The 14,340-nt window shown below is 41.8% G+C and overlaps 1 protein-coding gene across 4 annotated transcripts in view; it reads right to left on the bottom strand.

Moving 5' to 3' along the window:
* agap3 (ArfGAP with GTPase domain, ankyrin repeat and PH domain 3) overlaps positions 1 to 14,340 on the bottom strand; it is a 137,201-nt gene that overhangs the window by 41,162 nt on the left and 81,699 nt on the right. For 2 of the 4 annotated variants that reach the window (XM_072680236.1, XM_072680234.1), the window contains exons 9-11: positions 10,885 to 10,968; positions 6,556 to 6,660; positions 3,329 to 3,509 (exon numbers count right to left, since the gene is read on the bottom strand). In XM_072680236.1, coding sequence (XP_072536337.1) covers positions 3,329 to 3,509; positions 6,556 to 6,660; positions 10,885 to 10,968 — 370 coding nt within the window. The remainder of the gene's footprint in view (positions 1 to 3,328; positions 3,510 to 6,555; positions 6,661 to 10,884; positions 10,969 to 14,340) is intronic. The other 2 variants (XM_072680237.1, XM_072680235.1) reach the window with 1 other exon arrangement.

Below are 14,340 nucleotides of genomic sequence, written 5' to 3' on the forward strand. Positions count from 1 at the left end.
GAAAGATTAGACCAGGCCTCATGTCGACAGACTCCTTTTTACTCCTGGACACATGCGTTCATTCATTTACCATCCTTCGTTCGTTCGTTCGTTCCTCTGTTAGCACCCCCCCCTCTTCTTTCTCTATCTTTTCATGCCCCCCTCCCCGAACCCTCCTTCTAAAGCGTCCCTAATGGTCTTCATTTTTTTGGGGGAGGGGGGAGACGTGAATGAATAACTGGCGAAAGGAAAAGACAGGGCTCAGCGAGAGCGCCATGAATGAAAAATTACCCCTTTGTTCCCTCGCATCAATTGCATGCCTAATGAAATCAAAATCAGATTGCATAATCAAGTGCAGGTCCTCCACTCAGCGGAGGCCCATGGCGAACTGCAGCCTTCTCCCTCTCAAGTGGAAATTAACACCGTTTCAGACGGATTGGCAGAGGCGCCTGTGTCAATAACGTAAGGAGGAAACGCCATTTGGTTTGGTTTGGTGCTTGCTGGAGGGTCAAGCGACACCTTGAGCAGTAACACAGAAACGAAAAAAAAAAAAAAGTCTACATATGATAAAAAAAATCCAGAGTTTAAATGCAGTGATGCTTCACTTTAAAGTCCTTAACAATGCTCCCATTTAAACTTTTCTATACAGACATTTCTGAATGCTTATATAGACAAACTCTTGGCCTATGGTTATTCACATGAGCACTGATTACAGTCCCCTCTGAAAGTATTGGAATGGCAAGTCCAATTTCTTTTTTTTCTATACACTAAAGACGAGACAACAGATCAGCTTGATCTAAAATTACACCATGGCAGCTTTAATAAGAATGCCCCCAATTAGAACACCCACCCGTTTGTAGCTTCGCCTAGCACTAGCAATGCTGCAGACAATAGGAGGGTAAGGACTTAACACGTTTCCTTTGCTACATGCGAAGCCGATCACCGTCTCTTTTCAAACTGCCACTAATGCGGCATCCCTCAGAGGAAAGTGTTGGGTCCACAGAACCAGCTAACAGATGCCTGGGCCAACAAACATCTCTTAAGAATAACTGTGCTCACTTTGACTCTGACAGCTGAGGGCAAAGAGGCATAGCTCGAGATTCAAACTCGCAGTAGTGGTAGCGCATTAGGACTGCTGAGCCACTCAGAGCCCCATGTAAGGAAAATATGGGGAGAAAGCCAGCCACTTTGTAGCTGAGAAATGAGGGAGCCACTGCAAAAGAATTGGGCACAGCTAATACGACAATCTGGATAGATTTGAACTTCTATCGAAGATATGGAAGATGGTAACTTATACTGAATTCAAAAGTCTACAGAAGCCAGTTTACAAAGAAATGTATCCAGTCTAACTGAAAGGATCTTCATCATGCAGCAATACAATGAATCAAACACACAAAAATAAGATTTCTACAGAGGAACAAGTGGAAGGTTTTGGACTGGTCAAGTTATTGCCCAGACCTTCACTGAAGTCAACATGCATGAGTTTATTTTTTTTGTTTTTGTAAGCCTATATATAGAATGCTGTTTTTGTAATCGTCTTATAGTGCATAAAACATTTGCTAGCAATGTTCATTAGTAGCATTATTTATTTTTTCACTTTGCATAAAAGCAAAAGGTCATTTCGAAATGCTGTCTCCGGCAGAAGATGCACATTAGATTTTTGCATAACTGCCTTTTTGCACAACCAGTCAAGGAAGCACTATTTTAATCATAATTCTTGTAACTATTACATCGTAACATTGCATTTTTATGTCCATAACGAATCCTGATGAGCAATTTACACATGCGCATTGAAGACTCCTTGATTACTTTTTAAATTATTAACAAAAGTGTTTCATTTGAAAGCTGATTTGAGGTTGTAGAATGTTGTTTTAGTGTACACATCAAAATAAACTAAGATAGTTGTGTATCATTATGTAGCTGTCGTCAGGCCTATATTGGGAATTCTAAGCTGGATGTCTATGTGACAGAAATAAATGGTCGGAGTCGGATACTGGGAGTATTTTGGCAAGGTTGCCACGCTTGATGTCTGCAGTGTAAAAAATCTGTCTTTCATCTTATTAAATGACCCTGTAATTCTGGTAAACAGATTCAGTTGTACAGGCTTTGGAACTTTTTTTTAGCGCAACACAGCAGGGGCAGTTTCTGAATATTCCACTCATCTCTATCTGAGTGAAGTCCAGCTTAGAGACCATAATGCCAACAGCAGAATAGCACATGACATCAGTGATCTATAGCGTGCACTGTGAACAGTTAGCACTTTAAAACACAAACGGCTAAATATGTGACTGTCTCTCCTGCCCACAGCCATTTCTGTGTTTTTTCTTTTACCTACAAACATTCATTTTCAGTTCTTTGGCCAAAACATGGCCCAGATGTGCAGACTATTTCAGGTCCAAATGCATAAGCACTGTCCCCATTCCCCCTAAAAAAAACAACCCTTTACCTCTGCAGTCAACTGAAGGTTAATCATTAGTCGCTCTCTTAACAGCTTCCAACCCTTGAGCCTTTTCCTCAAGCTCTACTGGAAACTATCACACATCCCTCTTCTCTTTTTGACTAATTAACCCACCTCTCCGTAGAACCCATGAATCTGGACTTGGTCCAGAGTACTGCAATTCCCAGTAGCCCTGGCCACGCTGTCTTTAATGGCATGAAAGCAATTAGCCCAGGCTAAGACACAGCAAGGTCCTGGGCAGTTCCCTACACATAGAAACTGTGCCAGACTGCAGAAGCCCCAACAGGATAGGCTTTCTAATTTTTATTAATTACTCTTAATGAAAATTCCCTAAATCCAATTACACCATCCTCTTACATGGTGTCCGTTAACTCTTATGAGGATCAGCTGACCGGATGGCTTTATTTCTACTATTCAACAAAAAGGAAAAGCTTAATCCAACCATTTAACTGGATCCCATATTTTTCAGATTTTTATATACGGGTCATAATCAACAGCACAAATTACCAACTTGGACAAATGCAGCCCATGACCACTTCAGTAGCATGCTTTGAGATGACTTAAATGGTTCTGTTCAGGTGTGTAGTCAAACAAGATGAGATACATAACCCTTTAAAATATATAATTTTACGTAACTACTGATATAATGAAGGCTGCATTATTCACAATGATGTATGTAAACTGAAAAAAAAAGCTCAAAAGAAAAAAATGTGTTGCCGAGCTGAAGCCAAAACATGCAGGTACTGGTTTTCTGCAATACTGGTAACAGAATGAAATTGGCTTTACAATCCTGTCTAACTGGAAGAAAAAGGAAACCTACACAGAAGATTGTAAATGTGCTATAGATGCAATAAAATAACTCAATCTGCAGTGTTTTGAACTGATCCTCACCATCCTCACCTGTGGCTCCAATGCCGAGCTGCAGAGTGCTTCTGTCCTTGGTTAAACCGTTGGTTTTGGGGCTTGCAGTCGGAGCAACCGTCGCCACTGCTCGGGGTGGCCTCTTCCCTGGCACCTTGACTGTTGTCCGCAACAAGTCAATCTCTTTACCGTGAACATTCTGCATATAATCCTGAAACACAAAATCAAGATCTTCATGTTCTGTGGATATTTGGGTAGGAAATTTAGGACACACGCAATAGTGGAAAAAAGGAATGGCCACGGTGATTGCTTTTTAAAGACACCACTTCGAGAAGACCATCAACTTCCAGCAATCGGTTCACCAACAAAAGCCCACATGATTAACTTCACCTGCATCTCTGCTTCCGCAGATTAGAAGAATTAGCGCTAATGACTGCAAATAGACTCATTCCCATTTAAATCTGGCCATTCCATTTAGATGGGAGCTTGCATGACTCAAATGGGGTAAGCCAAGGTGAAAATCACCCCGATCAGCACAAAAAAGCCGCGTTGAGATTTTGGCCTCGGAAAGCCTCCTACCAAACTCCTCTGCGTTTTTACTGCGCACCATAAAGCACTAATTTCTTCGAAAGCCTCGCTGCTAATTACCCAGTGAGCGCTCTCATTTCACTTTATTGCAGGAATTAACAGCCAGTTCGAGGCACGAAAGCTATTAAGATGTGTGATTAAGCCATATTCAATTAGTTTCTACAAACAATTTAATTGATGTAGCAGACAGAATTAACAGAAGGGGATTGTGGGACGGCTCTGCTGGCTGCAATGCAAAATTAAACAGTTTCTCTCCCTCGCTCTTTCTCTCTCAGCAACCTCACTGCAGTTAAATGGTGTGAGTAACTCATGGAGCTGCATGGGCCACAGGTGTCCAGGCGCTAATAGCTCCAACACTAAAAGTAATGATGCTCGAGCCAGAAGCTGCCTGTCGTGTACAGTACATCACTGCAGTGTATAAAAGATACATCACATCACACGGGGGTTGTTGTGAACACATGACTAATTTAAAAGACAGCAAGACAAGAATCATTGTTCACATTGTTCATGTCACACGCATACAAAAAAAAAATAACGTTCCCACAGGAAGAATAACTTCTAAGACCCAAGACTGCTTTTGCACTCTTACAGTTCAACTGACGAAACCCACTGACAAGCCCTCTTTTAGATTCTGCAACTTGTGATTCGAAACCTATGCTAATCAAACCTTTTACCATAAATAATGATAAATACACTGATCAGCCATAACATTAACACCATTACCTCACTGTTTCTATACTCATCGCCCATTTCATTAGCTCCTCTTACCACATAGGAGGACTTTGTAGTTGTATAATCACAGACTGTAGTCCATCCTTTTCTCACATACTTTGTTAGCCTGCAGTGGCGTGTTCGCGCGCGTTCACTCATTTTTAAATACCTCAGCCTCACTGCTGGACTGAGAATAGTCCACCGCCTAGAAATCTACAAACAACACCATCCTGTGCCCACTGATGAAAGACTAGAGGCTGACCAACACAAACTGGGCAGCAACAGGTGAGCTTCGGGTGGAGCGGCTAGGTAGAAGTGTCTAATATAGTGAACAGTAACTGGACACAGTGTTTAAGCACTCCAGCAGCACTGCTGTATCTGATCCACTTGTATCAGAGTAACACACACCAACACCCCACCACAACGTCAGTGTCACTGACAAGTGTGAAGAATGACCTACCACACATGTAGGTTTGGATATTACATAAAACGGCTAACGTTGAAGGCATAACAACCTCTGGTTTCCATCACTCTCGCGGTAAAGGAATCCAAGGTGGTACATTTCTTTCCGATACACAATTTCAAAATAACAGACTTAAAATTTAAAAATTTCTCTTTAAAATGAACCTTATATATATATATGAAAAATGATTTCATTAAATGCCTCCACCCGCCCAAAAAAGTTGGGCTTTCAGACTGCAGAGATTAAACGAATAGAATAGAAACCAGAGATGTGAAGAGACAGATATTGCGACAAAGAGACAGAACGACTGAAAGAAAAGACAGAAAGCTGCCCTCTGAGACAGTTTAAGAGGTATGAAGTACATGTGGGGGTCCTGACAGAGATAAATGCTCAGAGCAGATCAGGCAGCGGCGTCCCTGTGGTGAGAGCCTTAAGAAACCCTCGCTGCCGTGGCAACAGGAGGATGGCCCGTCTAGACCTCATCCTAGAATCCTATGGTTCAGAATCACGGTCCCCTAGAGACCAACTGATGTCCAATATGATTGACAGTCTATTCACAAATAACCGATTTCCTGATGAAATAATATAGCAGTCATGGTCATGGGACCTGTTTGCTTTGATTATGAAGCAAGTTCACCATAAAATGGTGATTCCTATTAAACATCAAACAAGAATTTAAACCACAGAACATTAAATGTTTGCAAGGTTATCTAGTGAATATCTGCCCTGTCTGACTGTCGAAAGCAGGGGTCACCAATCTTTTCCATAAAGAAAAAGCCCTTTGTGGCTGCAGGCTTTCATTCCAATCAAGCAGGAGCACCTTATTCCACTTGTTTAATCAGCTAAGTACTTACATGAGGCGAGTTTTTGCTTCGTAGGAATGAAAATCTGCAGCGACACCGGCCCTTTGTAGAAAAGACTAGCGACCCTGGGTATAAAGGCTCAGAAATCATTGTGGCCTTCAATAAAGTTATTTACATGTTCACATGACTGATTGCTTTGTTTTTTTTTTTTACATACAGTGCCCTTTTGGGCTTTTGACTTTTTTTTACCCATTTTGTTACATTGCAACCTATATTTAAATGTTTTAAAATCTGAATTGCACATGATTTATCTGCACAAAATAGTCTAAGTTGGTGAAGTGAAAAAAAAATATGGAAATAAAAAACAGAAAATTGGCATGTGCATTTTATATTCATATATATGCACATGCCAATTTTCTGAATATATATATATTCATTCATCCCCTTTCCTATGAAGCCCCTAATAAGTTCTGGTGCTCAGAAGTCACATGCTTAGTGAAATTAAGTCCACCTGTGTGCAATTTAAGTGTCACATGATATGTCAGTATATACACACACACAAACACACCTTTTCTAAGGTGTGTATAGGCCCCAGAGGCTGCAACACCATTAAGGAAGAGGAACCACAAAACAAAAACCACCATTCAGATCAAGGAGATCTCTGAGATCTCTGAAACTCTGAGGTCACTCACATGTAAGCTGGGATGGTAAGTGAGGAGGCCATTATCACACAATGTGACATACTTCTTTTTCCATTCCTTATTCAGCGACTTCCCACTTCTCTTCAGGAGAATGCCCTGTAAAAAAAATATAGGAGATAGAGGAAGATAAGAACACTGATCTTGCACATGTTTGTGGTTCACTAATGAAAGTCCTATCTTTGCACTGTATAGTGTTTTAAGGGGGCTACAAGTTTCCATTTACAAGTTTTATTCTGCAGTGCAAAACCAAATGTCTTGACCAGATGAAGAACCCTAAATATACTACTTCTTTATTGCTCATTTATTATAAACATGTACACACATATACAGGTAAGTGAGGATGTATGTAGGTATACTGTATGGACAAATGTATCAGACACCTGCTCATTCGCTGTTTAATAAATAAATAAATAAATATGTACTATTAAGGGAAGGCTTTCTACTGGATTTTGTAGCATTGCTGTGAGGATTGGTTGCATTTAGTGTAAAGCATGTTAGCGAGGTCAGGATGTTGGATGATCATGACTCATTCTCATCCCAAAAGTACCAGACGGAGCACCATCATTCCAGAGAACACAGTTTCACTTTATACACGCCTAGCATTAGACGTGCCAATAGATTCATCTTTATCTGCTGCAGAGAGTCCTATTCTATTGACAGTCCTTCTCTAAAGGGACAAGACAAGCTGTGTGTGTGCATTTAAAGATCTGTTTCAGCAATAAGTGTAAGTTAAAGAAGCCAAAAGTATTTGCAGGGGTGTCCACAAATCATTTGGACATATAGTGTACATAAGTAAGTCATGGCATTAATTATACAAATTCCCAGAGCTCTAGCGCCTCCCAGCCTGCCCTTCTAGCCCTTGCCACCCACGAACATATCAATAGCCTGGCCGCAATGTGAGGGGAGGCTAAATCCAATTTGTGCGGAAGCCCCCTCTGTATGCGACGGCCGGTGAACTCCAGCAGACCTCTGCTAGCTTGGGATTAGCCTGTGTGATATGAACCTCTTCAAAGCCAGACCGTGTGTCCGTCAGCCCTCTCCTGCCGCTCCGGCCAACAGCGCAGATTGTTCCATTATCTCCTAAAGCTCTTCCAGGACAAACAATGCAAGGTCCTGAGCCAGAGGGAGCCCCAAACAAGGTTCGTGGTTGAAGGGAGGTTTGGGGGGGGGGGGGGGGGGGTGCGCTTAATCAGGGATTAGGGGAGATTTCTTGTGCTACTTAACACTTCAAGTAAAAAAAAGTGGGACTGTTTGTGTGGGTGTGAAGAGGGGGCATGGCTGTTTTAACAGCCCATTCCTGCTCCTGAAAGGGGGGCTGATTTCTGCAAGCAGCTCATTAGGAGTTGACCCTGGGTCAACTGGGCATTAGGCTGTTTACCTGATGATCAGCCCTAATCCTCCTATCACACCTACATCTCCTCTCATTCTACAGCATAATGGTCTGATTGACACATTGGAAACGAAATACTAAACCTGGGTCTAGTAAATAAGGCAATGTTTCTGCATACATAGTCCAAATAACGTTAAATTTACTTGACTAAGCCTGTGACTTTGGGACGTCCATGTTCAGGGTCCTCTTTTCAATTCTTACACAAACCTTGAATAGATGTTATTTCTATATGTCTTTAATATGAATCACAGAGGTTTTCCTTCAAAGTAAAATGCATGTGCAGAGGACACCATATTAATTACACAACTGAATCTATGGTTTATTTAAAGTTGACTGTAGTGTTTGTAGATTGTTGCAAGTGTTTCAAAAGTCAAAATGTCCAAAATTGTCTTTTTTTATGAAAACAAAAAGACAATGTCATCTTAAATGTATCATTCAAAAAATATTAAATGACTCAAACTGTCAGAAAATAAAACTGCAAAAATGGAGAAGTTTTGTGCAGGACAACAGCGATAAAAGTCCTCACATTGATTTGTTTAAATTGACAATAGCTGGTTCATAATGTGATCATTTTCTCATGATACTCTGAGCAGAAACCTGAATAAAGACCAGTGAAAACTGATCCACTAATGAGACTAGAGCTGGGAGGCGGCAGCTGTGGGGGCAAATAACAGCCATGCTGGAGTGGGTTGTTGACTTCTTGTGCCAGTTTTTGGTATACAATAGTGCTGCATTAGAGATCATAATTATTACCCCCCCCCCTAAAGTCTACATTTAAGCAGTAATAATAAAAATAATAATAATAACTTTCTGAATTCAGGTTTAGGCCTTTCATAATGCAAATATCAGCAGCAATTAACAAGGCATACGGTACCTTTTTAGTATATATTTCTAATGTTTTAGTACCTTAGTAGTATCAACCAGCTTTGACACAGCCGTTCAAACTTAACAGCTACAGCAATATATTTCTGCATTAACAAGCAAGCAGGAGAATTATGGCACCCATCTATTAAACGTGATTTCTTAACCAGCTTCTATTGGCTGTTGAATCAAAAAGGAGCCGTTGTAATGTAGGACTATCACAAGCACTATGTCTGTATTGAATAGTCACAGAGGCATGACCACACAGCAGCTAAATCACACCCTACAGTGCTGAGAACAGATCAATAGCAAAAGTGGAAAACAAAGGTTGCATTGCGTATGTCACATCAATAATTGTGCAATTAGAACATGTGTTAATCTATTTTTGTCTCTGTGATCAGAGGCCTTCAGCGGTATTGATGGGACGTGCCGTAGCCATTACGTGATTAAGTCCCTCAATCTCATTCACCTCCAGACGATAAAGCGCTACTTGTACACGCAAAGAAAGATATTATTAAAAGCGTGTCCTCCTTGGTCAAGGTCTGATGAGTGTACAGAAAACAAGTGTATCCAACTGGGGTGGAGAAAAGGAGGGGGGATGCCACCGCTAGGACAACTTTTGACTTTCCTCTTATGGCCCAAATAAAAAGCGTCTACATCCTGTAAGCTCGACAGCCCAAGAAGCAGTGACCTGGGGGCCGGAGGGGTAGGGAGGAGAAGAGAGAGAAGGAGAGGGGAGGAGCGGGGAGGAGAGGTGGGGTATTATTGGTGATAAGCACAATGGCTCAGTGTTGACAGCCTTTCTACGCTGCCCCTGAGCTTTGTTGGCCTTATTTACCATTTTTACAGATGGGTGGGTGAGTGGGGTGGGCTGGGGTAGCCCACAGTGTGTAATTTGCCCAGTGGGAGGCAATTATACTCCCATTGGCACTTTGATCTTCCCGATTGTGCATTTGACTGGCTGAGCAATCAGCTCCATTCAAAAGTGTCCCACCATGACCACCTTCTCTCTTTCTCTATCCATCTCTCTCATCTTTCTTTCTTGAGCTGCTCAATGCAGTCAAACAGCTTACAGTGACAGTTCTTAAGAGGGATTATCTTGAAAGGCTGGGTGTAATTGATATACAGTGGTAAGAGAGGCGGGGGGGGGGGGTTCTCTGGTTTCTCTGGTATGGCAGCAGTGAAGAGTTTTGACCTTCCTGTCACCTGTTCCACTGCCTATAATCCAGTTATTTCACAGTGGTCTTGCAGGTGTGCTGCACGGCAGGGTAGGAATAGATGTGTATTAATCTGGATGACTATGACTAATCAGCTGACAGCAAGGCTAAACTCAGCAAGAGGAGAACGTATTATATACTGCATGTGAGCTAAATAACACCCCCACCCCACCCAGACCTCATCCCTTTCCATATTTCCATTTGAAAAGGGGCCTTTTCTTAACATATTCATAGCCATGGAAAATACAATAACATAGTCTGTTAAATACAATAGCAGAAATAACAACTGGGCTGTCGTAAAGGAAATACTCTGTATTAACCATATAAATGTACATAAAAACGTAAATGTACTTGTATATCTATCCATGCAGGAATATATGGGTAAGGGCTGCCCACAGTGTGAATATGTTTGATTTGATGAGATAAAAGTACTGCTATACACCTTATTATGATATATCTGCAAGTTTCAGAGTAATGTAAATATTTACCTGCAGACGCAACAAATTCTTGCCTAAATGCAATTGTTGGGTGCTACAGAACATTCTGTTAAAACTTCCTGATCAGAAGCTCTTCCACTTGGCAAGGTACAAAGTAGAGGTTTTCCATGTTCTCTGCTGCTAAACTTTGGAGTTAGTCCTGGGGTGGCTGAGGTCCTCGTTTGGCAATACCTGATAGAGGTTTAACCTGTAGTGTACTGCCATCTAGTGGCCATAGAGCAACCTGCGCGTCTAGCTCTCTGGTTGCTACATACGAATCATCTGCAGAGTTTCTGAACAAGTGTTCTTCTCCTGGCCATACAAAAGCATACTTACCGTGAATAGTAACAGAAACAGATTGGGTGAAGTAACTAACCTGTTTGATGGGAATGGCCCTTCCACTGCCTATGCTGTCTGTTTTACAGTCAGTGCTCTTTGTCTGCTCACTGGCTTTCCGCGACTGTAAAGAAACAAGACAACGATTCGGTGATTGGAACAAAACACAAAGACACACGGGGCAGGGGAGGGGGAGGTGGAAGGTGAAAGTGTGAGAGGTGTTGTGTTTTTAATGTGTGTGTATCGTGTGTGTGTGCGCGCATGTGTGAGGGGGAAGGGATTAAAAGAATTTGGCAAAATAAAAAGAATAACAAAAATAAATAAATTAATTAAAAAAAGAAAAGTTCTCGAGAGGCCCAGAGTGGAAAGCACAAGCCATACAGCGCAACAGACAGCAGTACACTAAGCGTGCAGTATATAAATATATACACACAAGCTAAACAACGACAGACCAGGACACAAACACACACATCAGACCAGTATACGCACACAAGGAGTCATGACTCAAACCCATAGAACCCTCTTTGGTGACCTCACCAAAGCATGAGGCCTTCCCAAGCACAGTGCCATTAGTCAAAACTGGATTCATAGCATTGACAAAATCACAAGCATTTTCAGATAGAAAACGGAAGGAATAAGACAGGTTAATGCAAGGGGAAAAGCGCAGGTTCCTCCATGGCTTTTCCCTCCCAAGGGCATCAGTGTTCAGCTACTAAAGAGAAGCTGTAGAAGAAAACTAGTAAAGTTAGGGTTAGACATTCAAAAAGGTTAATAAAAAAAATGCAAGCACAAATATTGTAGGCTGTTGCTAGAAGGACAAATACGCTGTTAAATAATCAGGTTAATTCATTGTTCAGGTGTTAATGTCCACAACAAAGTGCCCCCAAAATAAAAAACAAACAAACAAAAAACAACAACAAAAAAACATGAAAGAAACAAACAAACAAAAAAAAACCCCAACAACAATCACACATACAGCACATAATGAACCTGAACACGCCAGACAAAACAGCTTATGATCGCACTCAAAACAAGAGGAGACGCTTTCATTTACGTACTGGTGAAGTAGATAAACGGCGGATAGGACTTCAAACAGACACACTCCTCCGAATTTATTTTTCAACATTTTATTTCTCTTTTTTATATATATATTTATATATATATATATACAGACACCATACAAATCAAAGTCACAGGTTCACTTGGAAAGAATCAGCAGGCCGAGCCACACATTGCAGTTCCGACGAAGGAACGGAGGACAACAGAGGCGCTGTTTTTAGAGATCTCATATACCTATAGAATATACTTTCTATTGAATACCATTGTAAATAAAAGTTCATTACAAGATATATGGCAGTCTATATGTGTCCATTATTTCCATGGTCATATAAATGACTCTGTAACAGTTTGTCCTTCCACAGCTTCATGAGCAAACAATTAAGAAATAAATGAAATTGACAAAGAAAAATAAATAAATAAATAAAAAAAAGAGAAAAAAAAAAAAAAGATCATACCGTGGAACAAACAGACACTACACTCATACAACTCAGTGCAATCCATGACTTGCAAACGGTCTTTTTTTTTTTTTTTTTTTTTTTTTTTGGAGAGATCGGTACCGCTGATGTGCTTTTCCCCCTTACGCTTCTCTAGGTTTATGAAGGCCTTCATAAAGATGCTTCACACTTTACATCAAGAGCTCATGAACGAAGCCTGAGAGTGGCCAGAGGCACCTGGATCAACAAGACTCTGCAGCTTTATGAAGCGAGCGTCTGCCAAACGCAAGAACGTGTTGGTTTCGTAAAAAGTCGGCACATCATTTGACCTGGCCGAGTGAGCTATGCGACCCTTGCGGACACACAACTTCATGCCGAGCTCCATTGTTATGCCGCTTGGGCGTTCGTTACCAAAACGTTGTGCTTGTGTATGCCGCATCTCACAAAGCTGCGGCCTTGTTAACTCGGGCGCCACGTAGCCTGCGCTCATGGAAAGGCTTTGCTCGCGGCCCTTGAAGTGGAGTGGGAAACTTTAGCTAACTGCTTCCAGTCATCATCCCTTCTGATGCAGAGTTTAACACAAAGAAAACGAAACGGGTCAAATCAGAGACGAAGGAAAAGGATAGAGAAAAGAGAGAGCAGAAAAGAAAGGGAAACGGAACAAACAGAGAGTGTCTTGGCACATCTTTAGGGTCCTCGCTTGTGGCAAAAAAAGGCAGTGCGATGTCGCGTCAGAGTTCAGTCCTCATGAGTGAGTAAAAAGTGTCCAAAGGGGGAGGCTGAAGCGTTTTGCACGAGAAGGGAAGGAAAAAGGGGAAGCTTATGGCTGTAGTCCAATACAGTTGAGTATGGGGGGGGCCTTAAACAGTCCAATGACACCAAATCAGTTCAATGCAATCTGAGTTACTTAAGTGTTTTTTTTTTCTCTTTTTTTCCTCAACAGTGTCCTTAAGCGAGACTTTTGACATTGCTGGCATGGGATATGTCCAAGAAAGCCATGGTGCATTACCCACAGTGCTTAGGGCGGTTATAGGGGACAGAGTTTGGAGTTTGGCACTAGGGGTAAAGCAGCATGCTTGGCGTGGCTTGCATGTGTCGGTATGTGTGCAAATGTGTGTATGTGAGCTGTGTGTTAGACTTTGAGAGCCCCCAGCACTTATGGCTCCTCTCAGAGGCGCTCAGAAGGAGGTGCCTCGAACTCTAGCCAGCTCAAGGGGCCTCCGCTGCCGTCACGCCGCCAAAGGGCTCGTCTAATTCAGAAGCAGCTGGAGAGCCCTTTTTGCTGAAGAAAGGTTGGAAACAGATGAGCAAATCTGCAAATATCGACAGAAACAGTTCAACACTTTGGTCATGGGACAGAAAACGAGCTTTCTTTTCTTAAGGACTGGAGGGGAAACTAAAGGTCAGAAATGGAGGAGGGGCAGAAGGAGGCATGGGCGTGCATGGGAGTGTGAGATGATTGGGGAGGATGAGAGGCAGGTACTGGCTTGAGGGGTGGGATGAAAAAAAATGTGAGATGAGCAAAAAAAAATAAAAAAGGAAAAATGTGAGAATCCCTTCCCTCTTCCAGTACTTTCACACACAGGTTACAGCTCACAGGACGAAAGAAAGACGTGAAGTTAGCTGACAGCATGTTGTACCAATGAGGGACATATTGGTGTGGTGCCTTAAGTACCACGGAAGCACTGCGTGACTATTGGTTTCATGTCCTCTGCTGACATCTAGTGGTAAAACACGCAAACACACATGCACACACACGCACACAATGGAAATGCTGCCAACCGACCAGGTCTAAAATAATGGAAGTAACAGAAATGTATCTTTTCACTAAATCAATGTTGCCCTGTAATGCCTGCTAATAGTTGAATGGGCAGAAGCATCTAAAAATCAACCTAGATAGAGTGTCCCTCTGCAGAAATGACAGCAAACTCAATTTGCTTCTAATCACTACTATAAATAGGGAAGAGTTAATTTAAAATATGCTAAAAACCTAACCAGCTTGA

The sequence above is a fragment of the Salminus brasiliensis genome, chromosome 5 (assembly GCF_030463535.1).
Source record: "Salminus brasiliensis chromosome 5, fSalBra1.hap2, whole genome shotgun sequence".
Classification (NCBI taxonomy): Eukaryota; Metazoa; Chordata; class Actinopteri; order Characiformes; family Bryconidae; genus Salminus; species Salminus brasiliensis.